At 58.7% G+C, this 16,631-nt stretch overlaps 1 protein-coding gene across 1 annotated transcript in view; it reads right to left on the reverse strand.

The window, feature by feature from the left end:
- The window catches only part of LOC119089299 (nuclear hormone receptor HR96), a 16,963-nt gene extending 1,780 nt beyond the window's left edge, over positions 1-15,183 (reverse strand). The window contains exons 1-7 of the mRNA XM_037211965.1: positions 15,060-15,183; positions 5,636-5,840; positions 2,819-3,105; positions 2,654-2,719; positions 1,722-1,902; positions 1,260-1,466; positions 548-760 (exon numbers count right to left, since the gene is read on the reverse strand). Of these exons, the coding sequence (XP_037067860.1) occupies positions 548-760; positions 1,260-1,466; positions 1,722-1,902; positions 2,654-2,719; positions 2,819-3,105; positions 5,636-5,840; positions 15,060-15,151 (1,251 nt within the window). The 5' untranslated portion in view covers positions 15,152-15,183. The remainder of the gene's footprint in view (positions 1-547; positions 761-1,259; positions 1,467-1,721; positions 1,903-2,653; positions 2,720-2,818; positions 3,106-5,635; positions 5,841-15,059) is intronic.
- Between the last annotated feature and the right edge of the window lie 1,448 nt (positions 15,184-16,631).

Consider the following 16,631-nt stretch of genomic DNA (forward strand, 5'->3'; position numbering starts at 1 on the left):
ATACATGTCAGGCTGAGGACGAGGTCACCGCCTGGGAGAAAACATGGTGCGCAAAGCCTCTTGACATGGCACAATTGATGCGAGGAAGCGAGCGCACAAATAACGGATAAAAAGGGAACCGAACACGTCAATGACGATGAGGGGAAAACACATCTTCGAAGCGGGTGGCTGCACTGTGGAGTCCGCGAAGTGCTAACTGTGAAACAGTCAGCTACAGTACCAGTAGGCGTGTTATCCCGCTACGGTATGCGGAGGACCACCGTCAAGGGTAACATTCTGCTCATCAAAAGGCTAGTGCTGGGAACGGACTCAAGAGACGCAACACGTCTCAGCCGTTGCAACAATTCCAATCGGGGAAGCCGAAGCAGCGAGCAATGTTCGGACGCATTCTCCCACGCGCGCACATACACCAGCATACGATAGCCTGGATGGAACCAGAAATCGCTGGACGGGACGGGACGCCGCACCCCTGCTCCACGCCAGCAGCACAGACCCCTCCCGCACCCGTCACACCGCAGTCCGGTCAACCCGCCACCCGCCAGCCCACCTGCTCCAGTGTGATGGCGTCCACGTGCTCCAGGTTGGGTCGGCTGGGCGAGAACAGCGTGATGGCGCTGATGATGCCCATGATGTACGAGTCCGACTTCCAGCGGCTGCTGAATGTGCGGTTGAACTGCTTGTGCTCCTCGTACACGTCGTACGGCGCCTTCTTCAGGACGTTCAGCTTGATGCTGGTGTAGTCCGTCTCGTTGGCGCGGATCTGCGGGCGGCGGAAGCGGACGCTGGTCAGATGCGAGGCGTGGGCGGGGCGAGCGAGCGACGGCGCGCGGGGGGGGGGGAGGCTGCCAGCGATTGCCGGTCACCAGCCACAATACGGCTACGGGTCAAACCGGACGGCCACGACAGAGAGCTGACTCATCAGCCCCAGAGCCGCTTTTCCGGGCTGACAGGAGTTTCGGACCTGAAAACGATCGTCGCACAACGTTGGAAGTCTACAACACACTATATGGCAGATAATTTACCCCAGAACTGGTAATTGCAGGAGCCTGCCGAGATGCACATCCGCTGGAATAAAAAATATCGATAGTCCCAAGACGACAAATGAGATCACATTAACAGCCTCCACACCCTACATTATCCTAACCCCTAACAGACCAAGCGCATTCACATCCCAATTGTCGGGTGCCTTGGAAGTGTCCCCGCCTACGGCGTCCGTCAGCGTGTAGCACAGGCGCGCGCGCGCGATGGCCTGTGCTCACGTTCCAGCTGTTGTTCTCGGCGTCGTAAGTGGTGACACTGCGCAGGATCATGAGCTCCGTGCAGCCGCCCTTGAGCAGCGCTATCTGGTCGCGCTGACACAGACCGCGGAAGCTGCTGATCTTCTTCGACATCTTGATCAGCCGCCGGATGGCGATGTCGCACAGGTTGATGACGTTGATGAGCGACGGGTCCGTGTTCACCAGGTTCTGCAACGGCATCACCGGCGTCACCAAATGTCCCATCCCTGCTGTGTTTGCCTGCTACGCTTGAGAGCAAACTTGATTCTCCATGCAGTCAACATGCACAGCAAGGCCGGCGCCGCGCTGCTCTCAGCCCCGGCCTCTCCCAATCCACCACAGCAAACGGCGCCCAATCCCTGCACACGGACAGCGCCCACACAGCCGCCGGCCGGCAGCAGCCCACCGCCCAGCCCGCGCCCCGCCGCCCCCCGCGTCACGCACCACGAACAGGTTGTCCTCGTTGAGCGGCGCCATGAGCGCCTGCTCGGCCTCCTGTAGCTCCTGGATCTTGGTCCACTCGGCGGCGTTGAGCGCGCCCGACGGCAGCACCGGTTCGCGCAGCTGCGTGTCGCTGAACTCGGCCCGCAGCGCCTTGCCCAGGATGGTGCTCATGTTGATGGACCTGCGGAGCGGCCAGCTGCCCGTGAGCGGGGCCGGCGCGGCCGGGCGCCGACCTCCAGGTGGAGATGACGCCGGTCTGTTGCGGCCGGTAACGCCACGGGTCAGCACCAGACATGCCACATGGAAGATAGAAACGAGTACTAGGCTTGAGATTTGGAAGTGATCTGGCTGCATGTATCATATTCTGGCGCCACGTACCGTCTAGATGAACGGCAAATGGCGCCCATCTCTTGCTGTGTGCACCACACCGCGCAGCAAAAGAATATGCTAGTCAATAACAGTTGTGAAACGTATCCAGCGACACGCTGGTGAGCCTGTAACACTTCATAGCACTCCCTCAGTTTTTATGTGCTTCGCCCTACGCTTTTGGAGTTCGTTACTGTTAGTCCGAGCAGGGTTCATATAAGACGCGAAACAAATAAAGCATTCAACCATGTCACCTTCTGCGGAAACGGGCATTAGCAGCATATGGACATTTCTAGGTTGGCAGCGCACACATGAAAGGCACGCCCCGGGGCGGGAGCAGCAACACCGCTGTTGTAAATGGGGGCGGGTGGGGATGGGGCAAAGACACAAAAACTCAAAATCTTCACATTTAGCGGTGCATTTGCAGCTTTGTAGATAGGAGAGCTGAGCCATACGCACATCACACCAACCATCGGACGGGGGCGCCACGCCTGTCGACATGGGACGCCCGCCTCCTCCGACTGACGACCAGCCCGCACGACGGCGGGCATGGCGGCTGCACTCACCCGTCATCGATGGAGGCGGCCGGCTCCGGCGGCGACTCGGGCACCTGGATGGCGCGGTGCGCGCGGCTCGGCGGCGAGTCGTCGCTGGCGCGCCGGCGCCGGCCCGCCTCGGCCGCGGCCTCGGCCGCAGGTGGCGCCGCGGCCGGCGGCGCGCCGTCTGGCGACGCCAGGCTGTATCGGCCCGGCGAGACGGGGCTGTGCGGCGGCCAGGCGGCCGGCGACGTGTCGGCCGAGTAGGGCGAGCCCTGCGGCGCGCCGTCGCGGCCACCCGGCTCAGATTTGCGCGACCGGTTCTCCACGATCTTCTGCCGCTTGACCTTGCGCTCCTCGTCCGTCATGATCCACTCCTTCTTCATGCCGATGGTGTAGCACTTCTTGAGCCGGCACTTCTGGCAGAAGCGGCGTGTCACCACGTCGATGCTGCAGTTGTCGCTGAAGGGGCAGCGGAACACCTGCTGGCGGGCGGGCCGGCGTCAGCGGCAGGGTGGCGCCAGTGTTGCCCAGTCGATCGGCACCACAGACAGCTCGAGCATGAGATTCGTACGGCCGACGTCACATGGATCAAAGCCTGGCGCAATGGCTGAGGCTCTGTACAGTGGACTTACTGAACAGTTCGCGGAGCATGGTCGTAATGATCCGCTCCAAAAGGACGGAACTGGTGAGAGAGCAGAACCAGCCGGGCCGGAGGACTGCGAGATGCTGGCCGGCGGACCGAAATGCTGGCCGGAGGACCGAGAGATGCTGGCCAGAAAACCGAGAGACGCTGGCCGGAGGACCGAGAGGTGCTGACCGTAGGGCCAAGAGACGCTGGCCGGGGGACCGAGAGATGCTGACCGTAGGGCCGAGAGACGCTGGCCGGGGGACCGAGAGATGCTGACCGTAGGGCCGAGAGACGCTGGCCGGAGGACCGAGAGATGCTGCCGAAGGACCGAGAGACGCTAACCGGGGCACCGAGAGACACTAACCGGGGCACCGAGAGATGCTGCGGAGGGACCGAGAGATGTTGAGCGAAGGACCGAGATGCTGGCCGGAGAGATCCGGGTATGCTCTGCCGTCCAAAGGCAAAAAGGCATAAGTGCTATGTTAACTAATGGTTCTTAGGCCTTTTTGCCTTTGGAAAATACCGACTGACCTCGTGCGTAAGTTTCGCGCAAGCTCCGCACGCCGGCACAAAATACGCTCGTGCCTTTCAACCTGAGACCAGTACACCTTGAGCCTGAGCGCACACGCAACACGACTTCCGCGCACTTGGACCGCTCTAGACGCTGCCAATCATAATTATACTGGCAATGACTCATTCTAGCGACTCCTGAAACCTGTTGACTGAGAGAGGTCCGGCATCACGGCAGCTGTCCGAGTCCCTGCAAGCTCCACTTCGGGTGTAGAGTCTGCGATAAACCTGTCACGAGGTGCAGAGTCCGCGATAAGCCTGCCATGCAGTCGCGATCCCCGTGTTCCTGGGCTGCCGCTATCAGCGGCCGTAGCTCTTCCCTGGCATCAACCCGCATGTCGGCGCGCCGCGGAGCGGACCATGACCGGCGCGTATCTGCCGCGGCGCAGCTCCGGCAGTAAACAGCCGCCGAGAGTCGACCGTCGAGCGGCCGCTACTAGCCGGGGCGGCCGACTGCATCGCCAATGCCCAGGCGGCGGGCGCACCCGACAGCCGCCCGGCAGAGATCCGCCACACCAAATCCGGGTTAATGCCCTAACCAGGGTACGATGGGGCACCGAGTGACACGTGTGTGTACGCCAGCCGAGGGTCGGGAGGGACGCCGAGCGACCCGAGTCCCGCACACGGGTCAGGGCACGGCTCTGCAGGCGGCGCGCTGATGGGGGGGGGGGGGGGCGGTGAGGGATGGGAGGTGCGCGGGGGTCCGTGAGGCAAGATAAGGACCGGGCGGTGTGAATGGTGGCTGCGCGGGACGTCGGCGTGAGGACCGGGCGGTGTAAATGGTGGCTGCGCGGGATGTCGGCGGGAGGACCGGGCGGTGTGAATGGTGGCTGCGCGGGATGTCGGCGTGCGGACCGGGCGGTGTGACGACGGGTTAGGGAGGGGGAGGGGCGCGCGAGCTGGGGAGACAGTGGGTCTGGCACAGGACAGGCTGAGAACGGGAACAGCCCGGACACGGGGAAGATAAGAGCACCGTGCAGCCCCTGGACTGGGTGAGTGTGCGACAGGGTATGCCAGTGCCCGGATCGGACTGGGGGAAGGACAGATGTGCTGACGGTGACTGGTTGCTCGGGTATTTGGACTCTAAATTACTTCTACAACATAACCACACGGCCCCCTCCCCCTCTCCCCCCTTCCCCCACCCCCGTCCAGTTCACTCTGCCCTCGCCAATGGGCTGGATGAAGACCAGGTCGGGGCGGGGTAGGCTGGGTGACAGCACAGGCCGCGGACGCCAAACGGTACCGATGTCGACGCGCTCCTATACGCCAAACCACCACAACCACCATGCGACGGACGGGGTGGCCCCGCCGCCGCGCTGACCCATTCCGGCCGTATCGCGGCGTCCGTCCGGCCACGGTCAGGGTCCAAGGCGGCCCGGACCGATACTGGTATCAGCGGCGGCCGGCGCAGACTCATGAGAGACGAGCCGCGATAGCACCGGCCGGCCGCCAGCCTCCCACCGCACGGCCGGCGCCGCCGCCGCCGCCAGTGTTGCCAGTCGCTCACGGCCCACCGGAAGTCGGCCGGGCGCGGGGCGACGAAGGCGGGGGCGGGTGTGCGGGGGTGCACACGTGGTGGGCGTCACTCGCATGAACCACCGGCACCGCCGCCGCCGACGCTGTCTGACGGTGGTTCAGGCGGCGGCCAGCCGTCCGCGGAAATGATCGCCGCACGGCCATCGACGAAGTGGCTTAACGACGAGTGTACAATCCCTCTCAGTGTAGAATCCCCTCGATATGACGCCACTACCCACACGAGCGCGCCATCCCCGCCCCCTCAATGTCTCACGACGCCTCTCCACGCCACTGACCTTGGTCTTGAGCGCGTTTCGGCGGAAGAACGCCTTGCAGCTCTCGCAGGTGATGGCGTTGAAGTTGTAGCCGAGCGCCTTGTCGCCGCACACGCCGCACTCCTTGACGGGCCGGGCGGCGGCCGGCGAGCCGGCGGCGGCGGCCGGCGGCGGCGGCTCCGTCTCGGCCATGCTCGGGCAGTACAGGCTGCCGCCCAGCTCCAGGCTGCAACAGACGGCGGCCGTCAGCGCTCGGCGTGCGGCGCGGCCAGCCCGCGCCCGACGGCCATTGTTCGGCCGCTGCCACGGCGCCAGCACGCCGCGAGCGTGACGCCAGCACGCCCCGAGCACGGCCCGGGCACGGCGGGGGCGATGCGCCGGTCGAAGACGCCCGCTGACCACGCCAGGAATCGACCGTCGCCACAGCGCGCACCTGACGACAGCGACCGGGAGCAGTGCAGGTCGACACAGAGCCGCGGACGTGATCGTTTCGGCGCTCCAGCGACCGGCCTCGTCTCGACGGCCAGCTGCCGGCCACGTGGGATTGAGACACAGCGCCTCGGGTCGCATCCCTGAGATGTTGCTCGTGTTTACAGACCAACGGGAAGCCTTTGCCATGGTTTGCCGCATCACGGTATTGACGAAATGATCGACACCCAGCGCTGTTTGACTTAACGACCTCGTTGGTATTACACCATGTTTTTTATGGAAGGCCCCCGGGCGGCAGGGGCGTAACCTAACAAACTCTGCTTGGCTCCCGCTCTGATCTCGGCACCCATCAAATTAAGCACACGAAAATGCCAGAAAAGTGAGCGCCCGGCGCCCGGACACACTGACATGCCAGCCATTGCCTGTGGGGGGTGCCCGAGTTGCGCTGGTTAGTGGCCCGGAGCTCGTGACCGCCGGCGGCGGATCTGTATCCCGCGGAGGATCCGTACCCAGGGGATCCGGGCCCGCGTAGGATCCCAGTCACGCGGGGAGGGACGGGGTCAGCGGCTATTCCGTGTCCCGTGACGGTTCGTAACCCTTAGGGGATCCATGTCAAGCAGGGGTCCGTGTCCGACGACCGACATGGCAGGCAGTGTGTCCAGTCGCAGGCTGCAATGCTCACCGGTGTGGAACCCGAGGGCCCTGGTGCCAGCAGCGTGGGATACGCCTGGACAGCCAGAGCGCCCCACGTGAGCGGATGAGGGTGTGTGGTCATAGTCACGAGCCGCATACGATAGTGCGAATGGGACACGCTGTACCAGCTGTTAAGACACGTACGGGTGGCTTTGACTGGGCTGATAATGTCCTGACTTCGAGCGCCTGAAACTCGAGACGTCATTGAACGTTGGACATGGCGTCGATGGAGGCTTTAGTTTCGCCAGCCGGCTTCAACGCTTTGTGCCGTTACTGCCGTTCCGTGTCACTGGTCCGTGTACATACTGCCACCGGCCCTGTACTATCAATGTATTTGCATTGGTATTAGGTACTGGCCAATGATCAATAACCTACGACATACAACAACATAGCCAACAATGCCGTGCTGTTGTTTGCGTGCTACTGTTTTGCTGTGCAACAGTCGTTCTTACGTTGTTACTCTCTACTAACCTGAGACCGAAATACAGCCAGGCAATAAAAGACGGTCCCGCTGCTTTTGTTACAACGCGAACATTTCATGCAACATTCGACGATTAACAATGACCACAGCCTACCCCCACCCGCTACCGCCGCCATCACATCGGGCCACAACGTATGCCTGTTATTGGAGGCCATGCGGAAGTTATTCGTCGGAACCACGGAACATTGCCTCCAACACCTTTGATACGGTGAATTATGTTGGGAGCCATTGCCAATGTGCTGGAACGAGCAGAACGGCACTGGGCAACATATCTGCCGCCTAGGGTCCCTGTGTAGAGATCTAATTCAATCACGCATTTCGATTTCACTCCAAGCGAGTTATTGTGAGCCATCTAATTACAGTAAATTATCCAATCATCAAATAATATGGACAAAAATGGCATCGCATGAATATTACCCGCCGGCGATGGTCGACTATATTTTCACACAAGGTGTCCATAGTACCTCGCTGAAATGTACGCGACAATAAACACGGAGTGACATTAAGACCCCGCTAATTCAAAACACTTTCCAGGACCGCAGGGCTCGCTCGTGTCTCTTCGCCGTCCGATACGCAGTTATGATCGACACGCCCTCCTTCAAGTGGCCCTGCCGTCTGAATATAGAACAGCCTCCAGCAGTATAACCCAGCTTGTGTGTTGTAATAGTACGACCGACAGTGGTATTCGCCCCCCCCCCCCCCCCCCCCCCTCCCTCCGCTCACTCTCCAGGTTTCCAGCATGCCCACCTCCGGAGACAAATACCGCGTGCGTGATCATACCCCACGCACGGACACAACCGTCCCCGACTTTTCCATAACCGCCAGCGACCGAAGCATGACCCGAGCGGGACCCGAGCGCGACACGAGCGCGACACGGACACGGGGGTCCGCCGCTGAACCAGACGCCCGCGAGCCCGCCGGTCAACGCCTGCTGTCTCCTTTCCACACACACGAGGCATAAAGCACGAATGATGGAGTCTTCACACGCAACCGAGCCGGAACTATAGGCTCACGTTATTCGAGCGACGAAGGTAACATGTTGACTGTTTGACTCCAACGTGACGGGACAGCGTCCCTCCAGTCACCTTGTCAGACCAGCAGCCCGGTGACGGAAGCTGCAGTGACCTGGTTAGACCAATGGCATGTCCTGATTAGACCAATGACACAGTGACCAAGCGTGCGCTAACCTGACCCGATCGGCAACAGAGTAACTGAAGCCGCGTTAGTATGGTCAGACCAGTGACCCAGTGACGGAGGCTGCAACGGGGGCCGGATCAGTGACGAGTGACGGGCGCTTTTCACGCCCGCGACCTGACCAGACCAGTGTCAGAGCGCCGCGGGCCACCAGGCCAGTGTCAGAACGCCGCGGGCCATGCTATTGCTGACCAGACCAGTGACATCAGACCGGGTGAGCGGCGAGAAAGCGTGTCGCCACTCGGCGGCGGTGTCCGCAGCCGATGTCTATCGCTCTATCGCAGCTCTGTTTCCCAAGACCTGTAAAACTTGCGGCCCGACCCGGCGCGGCCCCGCCCGCCCAGCGCCGACGCCGATTGGTCGGCCGCTGGCCGCAATTTGACGGCCCCTTGCTAACGAGGACGGCGGGACGCGGCCGCCGCCTGGAGCCGGACGAGAACGCGTGCTGTTGCGCGCGGGCCGCCCATGACCGGACAGACAGCGGGACAAACGCCCAGCTCCGGCGGCAGCGCGCCACGCGCCGCTCGGCCGACTGCACCGCTCACGACGCCACCGGCAGGCAGCGTGGAGCGCCGGGTCGTTAGGCGCCCTTACGCGCAGCCGTCAGGGCCACTTGGAATACGCCAGGGGCAACCCTATGGCGTTTTAAATCGGAGAACGCGATCGGAGACCTACATCAACGAGGCGCGAGCGCTTGCATTGCCCCGCGCTGTGGGGAGGGGCAGAGCGTGAACGCATTGCCATGCGGGGTTGATCCGCCTCCACCTTCGTGATGGTCACATGTTATCGCCAAAGTAATCTATTTAGAGTCCCGAAGTATGGTAGCTCTTCCATTACTTTTGGGTTTCACATAGTCCAGGGCATTAACTTCGCATCTTTTGCCCACACCAGTGACCTGGAGTATTTCCGTGGATGCAGGCTAGCATGGCAATACGGGACATAAAAGCTAACGTCTTTATTCCCACTGAAAGACTTAGCTGAATACTGAATGCCCTCCTCCGCTCTCTTCCGAATACCCATCCGTTCTCTTTATTTCAAGTGTTTGCATCCTTGATTTAAAAACAGCTTGTATTCTCAATGTGTACGCCCTTGGGTACACGATAGTCAAATCATCGTAGAGCAAAAACGCAGGAAATACACACTCTTCACTCCTACATCGGTCTTCAAACTATAGGTCGTGACCAAGTTTGAGAGGCTCGAATTTCTTGGTCGACTGGGTGAAGGATGCACCCGAATCAAATGCTTCGATTCTCATATGTCTTCTCACCGTAAGGCGGATGACATATATATGTCCTGATTTGACCCTGACAATGACGGGATCAGTCGTCTTCAAGCTTTCTCACCGTAAAGCGGATGGCATACATGTGCCCCGATGTCACCCTGACGAAGACGTGATCCGCCGTCTTCAAGCATTCTCTATACGATCACACACGACAGACATCCTTGACTCTGTGACATAAGACGAGACTTGCGTCAGATAAAGAATCACAAAACCGGAAAACGCAAATAATCATTGATAACGTGGACAATCCTGTGCTCGGATATAATCGTCTGAAATCACAAAATATCCACGCATTTCGCAAGACCAGCTTTTCAAATCTGCCCCCATTTCGCACGGATCTAGATACGATAAAAACCGTATGCATCTTTATTGTTGCCCCTCGGGAGAAGCGTATCACGTCCAACCCCATATAAAGAAAGGCGTCACGTCTCACGTCGTCACATTCAATGACGTACGAGGCATACCACCGCATTTTTACATTCTAATTCGCTCTTTTTTATCCATGGCGTCAATGCCGATAGCACGAAAAATCACGAACCAGTTCACGCTGTATTCTCAACGTCCTCGTCAATTTCCCTTCTTTTGCGCTGTAGCAGGTCCTGGTTGTTTGCTTATTCAGCTCACCGCCAGCAGAATAACACTCCAATGGCTGGCAGGCTCTCCTTAAAACAGCGCGCTCCAGCCACCACAAATCACTTAAACGTGACTGACAGACGAATAAACATACTACAGGGGTGAGATGTACTTCAACACGCTACATTTATACATGGTAAAGTTGCAGTCGAATGAGTCCACCTCGCTCCTATCGAGGAATAAAAAGGATTAATCCCTCGGCAGCTTGCGGAGAAGACCGCCGTTCACAGCATTCACACGTGCCCCTAGCATGCTGAACACCCTGTGTGAGGAGACCAGTCGAGGCGGCGCATGACAAGACAAATGTCGGAGCGCAACTTCTGAGTCCAACTTTCACCAAACCATATTTTTTTTAAAAATACAAGATCATGCTGAACTATCCGGGAAACTACTGATTAAATTTCGAAATGGCGCACGTCATTGTACGACAGTGAAGCGGCAAGTCCAAAAGATGTGTAAGTTACCAGCCGAATGAGGAACTTGTGCTGCACTGATCGACCCGCGCTGTCCAGGCTTTGGCCGCGTCCAACCAGATCATGCTGCTAAACTCCAGCACTAACATGATCCTGGCGTACTGCGAGCTGAGATGCCCAACGGAAACCAAGTCACTTGCTTCTAACTTCCACAATCGTCGAGGAGCGGGATGAATTACACAAGTTCTGTCGAGGCCTCTCGTATCCACCAGTGGTGCTTTTCAGATAATTTTGGCCTGCCTACGGTAGCCTGAAACGACCGAACAAGTAGGCCAAGTGCTCTGCCAGCTCGGCTAACTTTGTTCGAAACATGAGCGGCAAAAGTGAGCTTCCATCAACTGTTTCACCTACGTCTTGAATTACGCAGAAATGCTTGCGTTCTGTTACGTTCACAAAAGACAGCTGCACTGATGCGCGCATCGTCGTCGTCACTGGGGCTTCAGGACGCACTGGGCTGCTAAGGCTGTATGGCGTCGCCTGCCTCCCACCCTGGAGGGACGGGCGGGCGCCTCCGAGAGGCGCTTCCCGGGGATGATAAGAATGCTTCAGTTCGTGACCCATTCAGTCTGCGATTAGCGCTCTGAAAAGCGGCCGAGTAGTCGGTATATGCGACATCCGTCTGGCATCCGTCTGATATGGCCTTCCACGAGCGAAAAAAGAAACTAAGTCGTAGTGCACGAACGTTTTTAGAGAAACCGTATCGATTCACGCGTAGAATAACAGGTACGACAGGGAGAAACGGCACCTTGCGCACGCCACTCCCTATAACTTGTCAATCAAAGGAGGCAGGGAAACGGATCTCAACTTTGAAGGATCAGCGTCCATATCCTTTTTCGGTGACAATGATGTATGTGTGCCTCCACCTCTCCGGGAAGATACTCGCACACACCAAGGCGTCAAACAATCTTTGTGAGTGGTAGCACCAGCTCGTTCGCACACTCCAAGGTAATTCTGGAGCTCGTGTTATCTGTATAACAGGCCTTATTGGGACTGATCGAATCCAGAGCTGATCAGACAGCGGCCTCGGACACATTGAATCGGCTCAGTGGGTCGGCATGATATGAAGGCGCGTCGGCAGACCCTGCACGGCTGAGCAGGCAGACTTCCCAGCCAATGCAGCTGGAGTACGATAGCACAATCCAGGGCATCGGACGCCCAGCTACCATCGCAATTGTATACGACAGGTCAAATGCACAATTATCGTTACGTTTTAAAATGGGGAGGATCGCCTGGTGTGTGTGCTTAGATCGTCGTTGAACATTTGTAAGCATTTTAGGTGTGGAATATCCGACGGATAATTAGACTGACCGTTTATAATAGAAGGCACTTAAAGCGAAGAGACTCATGCACTCAAAATGGGTCATAGGATAGTATGAAATAAAAGTTGGGTTGTGGATGGAAAAAGGCGGAAGCACATTGATTTCGGTAAGGCAAAAAGCACATATTAAAGCAACGTGTACCCTCCCGGGGACTTCTGACGAATTCAAAACTAATGGATGAAAGAAGCTGGTTTACATCAAAAGTTTTCATTTCCAGACCACACCAGTCAAAATTGTTACCACCTTTTCCGAGACATCAGAGGAGGGGCCAGACGCACCCGGCGTGCATTTCGAACCAGCTCCAACGCATGCCCATTGGGTTTGGGAACCAAACATGTCTCAGGACCAATTTGCAGTTCATTCGGGATCAGGCTTGAACTCTATCTGGATAAGCAAACTATCAGTTTGCATATATGTATATATATATATATATATGAAAAATATAAATATACATATGCATATATATATATATATATATATATATATATATATATATATATTTGTAGATGGTTTCTGCCACAATTAGCACAGATACCGGAAAGAATTCACAATCAGTGGTCACGGCAGGTCAAAGCGATAGAAGATCTGAGCGACATCACCCTTCTTTTAAGCGGCTGTGATTTTTATTTAAGACTTAGTTAGTTTCTTGGTTGCTATCTATCTAAAAGCAACATACCTTTGAGATATCATCCTAACGTAAGTCGGATGAAGGTGACGACATCAAAGTCTGAACTTCTTCCAGGAGGCAGAACATATGATAGCTGATTTTCGGCGCGCTCCGGAGGTGCTCAAAAGCTTATCCAGTACGAGCACGAGAAACGGGTAGTGAAGGTCAGGGAGCGGCCAGGGTCCGTAGATAAGGGTCCGCGATCCTGGTCAGGGCCAATGGTCAGGGTCAGCGATACGGGTCAATAGTCTAGCCACCTGAACCAGAACCACTGCGCCCCACAAAAACATCCCATCCCCAAACAGCGCGATGGCGACGCTTATTAAACAGATCGGGCCGACTGGCGACGAAATAAACACTCCACATTGATCACACACACGGCCACCTAACATACCGGTCAGTGCACCGGCCTCGCCAAACCCGCTTACGCTGTGTACGTCTGCCAGACCGTGCGGCCGCCGGGAGCCCAGCACGGCTCGCTCGGTGGTTATTGCATCGACCAGGGGAACGCGTGAACCCGGCGTTAAAGAAGGTCGTGCACGGTTACTTGACGTTCCATATGTCCAATGTGCACAGCTCTGACAGCCACGCGACATCCAAAATGTAATCCCGATCGGCCGCCACAACGGAAGGTGACAGCTTCCCCGAATATGGAGTATGCAAGACATACAAAAGAGCATTAGCAGTCTATCTTGTGGCATATGCTAGGTGCTCTCCATGACGCGCCGAGTACAGACGGAGCTGGCGTCTGAGCGCATGATATATCAGCAGATCCACCGATATATCAGAAGGCATCTACGCTGTCTGTCGCACGTGCCGTGCCGCAGTGAGAGGCGCCAAGTCACGCAGCTCCAAATGCCCGGCTGCTCAGCGCTCGCGGACGCGTCGTTTAAACGACAGCGGTCAGCAAAACCCCCTCTGACCCTGGAGTGCTCCTCCGTCCAGAAGACAATGAGGCCTGCCCCGAGTCGCGAACTGGCGGCGATCTTTCCCACAGGCCGAGCTCACCGCTGGAAACCGATGGTGAATTGGTACGGGATGGGTCACGAATCCCTTTCGAAACGCCACATTGCCCCCAGAGGACGCTCGGCGCACACGCACGCGTGAACGCGTGCATGACAAGCACGTGTGGCTGGGGCGTGCGAATCCACGCGGCTCCGTTCGACGCAAAACAGAGGATTCCGAGCGGCAAAACAGAAGAGGCCGAGCGGCAAAACAGCGGCAAAACAGAAGATTCCGAGCGGCAAACAGAAGAGGCCGAGCGATGCCATTTGCGCACCAAACGATGATTACACTAATCGAGTCCAGATACGCCCGACAGTAGACACCAAGTCGACGTAACACAGCACTCACTGCGTCATACCACGCCGGGGTGCGCCAAGAAGGCAGAGAGAGTGTCAACAGACCGAGCAGACGCGCCATCCACTCTGACGCCGGCAAACCGGGCCCGTCGCAACGCTGGTCCACTCGCCAGCAGACGGAGCAGCCGTGGCTGCTGGGTGGATCGAGACAGATCTGCTGGGTGGATTGGGACAGTCGCATCGTCTCTTGCCATGCATACCCCAACCATGAGATTCCCTTGCTCTTCGGTGAATACCGCGCGGGCAGACGACATCGCCGCTCGCCACAAGGCCGGCCTGAACCTCCCATCGCCTGCCTCCCACCCTCCGCTGGTCTCCGAGTGCCCTGCGGCTGACAGCTGTGTTCGGCCGGCAGCAGTCTGCCGCTGCCGGCTACGGCCGCTGGTCGGACCGCCGCCGGGCGCTGAGGTCAGGTCGCCCCGCCTGGGGCGACGGTGGCCCGACGCCCGCAGCCAATCAGCGCCCGGCAGACGGGGGCCTGGCGCCGGCCACTCCAAACATCACCGGCGACAGCGCACAGCGGCGTAAACACAATCCCACTCCAGCCGCTCAGGCGAAGGGGGCGGTGCGACGCACCGCCTCAAGTCCCCGACCCACGGGTCGACGGTCAGCCGAGAGACAAGCCGCCAACAGCGCCACGATGGCTCAGACGCGCTGACGAACAGCGCGCGAGCCGGCGAGGGTCGCAGTCGAGTCGAATCGGCGGCGGCAGAGCGGGGCGACTCGGAGTCGACCCCTAAAGTGAAGCGCCAGAACCCTTCGCCGTATACAATATTCCGAAAACAGCCAGCGCATCCACGCCTCCCACAACGGCACCCGACGACCCCATCTCAGACGGCAGACTCCAGCAGCGACACTCGGTCGGGCGGTCCGACCGGAGCCGGCTGCCGCCGCGCCGCGCTCCACCGCTCACCTGTCCAGCACCTCCTCCTTGATGGTCACCTGGGGCTGCGCCATGTCCGGTACCGAGTAGAAGCGGTCCAGCACGCCCGTCATCCAATCCATGGCGGCGGCGGCGGCGGCGGCGGCGGCGGAGGCGCGCTCGGGCGGTCGACTGTGCGTCCCGGCTCCGCTCAGGTGACGCGGCCACTATCGCGCACGCGGCGACGAGCGCTGAACGGGCGGCCCAGCCGGACTCGTCGAGTCGGCGAGCAGGGGCGTCTCGAAGGGCTCGGGCACCACTGCCGGCACGGTCCCGCGGCAAGGCACGACCTCCCACAGACGCAGCGAGCAGCGAGCAGCGAGGAGCCGCAAGACGCCGGCGAGTCTGCGCGCGTCCCCGCCGAGTGGCTGGTGAAGGGCGGCGGGGCGCGGTACCAGCTGGAGCCGGTCTACGATCGGAGCCGGGTGCCGACCGCGCGTCCTCCGCCAGCGCGCGTCGTCGCCAACTGAGTCACGGCTTCCTGTTTCCTCTCGGCGGCAGCGCCGGCGTCAGCTGAGTTCCAGCGCGGTGGTGACGTCACTTCCCGGCCGGTCACGCGCTAGCCGGAGGTCCTCCAGGGCGGCGGTGTTCTTTGTAGGCCAGCTCGACCGCGAGGCGCCGAGTTCTGAACGGCTCGCCGCGTGCTTGTACGACGCAACGGAGGGCTGCGCCGGGCTAAAAAAGTCCAGTTGAATGCTACATTGGCGTTGGTTTTGTTCGCCAAGGTCGGATTGAACATCCACCAGCGTCATTTTGAAAAATTTAGTTGAGGCGGAAGGAGAGTGAGCGCTGACGGCCAAATCATCTACCAAACTGCATTCCTTACCGGCTCTATTTGTTTCGTATAGCAAGCCCAGGATGGTGGTCGAAAACTAGAGGACTGGCAGAGCGGAGACTTGGTGGGCTGCTCCCTACCCCGATTCGCAATGTATCGGAGCTACACAAACACGAACCTTTAACTAACTCGTCAGCACGCCATACCGTTTTTGTAACACACTGACGTTTCCATCGAATTCGTGATGGTTAACCAAACTTTTAATGCACGTTAAAGTGTGACTAACTGCCGATCGCCTTCCCACGGCCATATGTCCATGACTGCGTCGGCAGCTGCCGACTCGAGTCGCTGCTGTTCGGGCTTGCCGGCCGTTTCAGGGCAGCGCGAAGGACCACGCCCGGCCGCCACACCCGGGCCCCTATCGGTGCCGTATCAGACTGAGTCGGCTGCGTATCACGCTCGAGGCTCCCTCACTCTCTGGGAAACACACAACGGTCGCAGAGGTCGCTGTCATCATGCTTCAGACGCTCAGAAACCCAAAGCCTTGCCAGGGTTCTGCAGACACCAGACGAAACGCTCATGACGCGATGCCTCAGCTCATGTGTCCTTCCACACAGCCCACCACAGTTCTAACGAGGTCAGAACAGCTTCCATGACACGATGATTCAATTCATGTGCCTATCCGCACAGTTCACCAGTTATACCGAAGCCAGAGGAGTCGCCCATAACGATGCTTCAATTCGTATGCTCATCCGCATAGTTTACCAGTGTTACCAGTGCCGGAAGAG

The sequence above is a fragment of the Pollicipes pollicipes genome, unplaced genomic scaffold, assembly GCF_011947565.3.
Source record: "Pollicipes pollicipes isolate AB1234 unplaced genomic scaffold, Ppol_2.1 Scaffold_3087;HRSCAF=3621_pilon_pilon_pilon, whole genome shotgun sequence".
NCBI classification, from domain to species: Eukaryota; Metazoa; Arthropoda; class Thecostraca; order Pollicipedomorpha; family Pollicipedidae; genus Pollicipes; species Pollicipes pollicipes.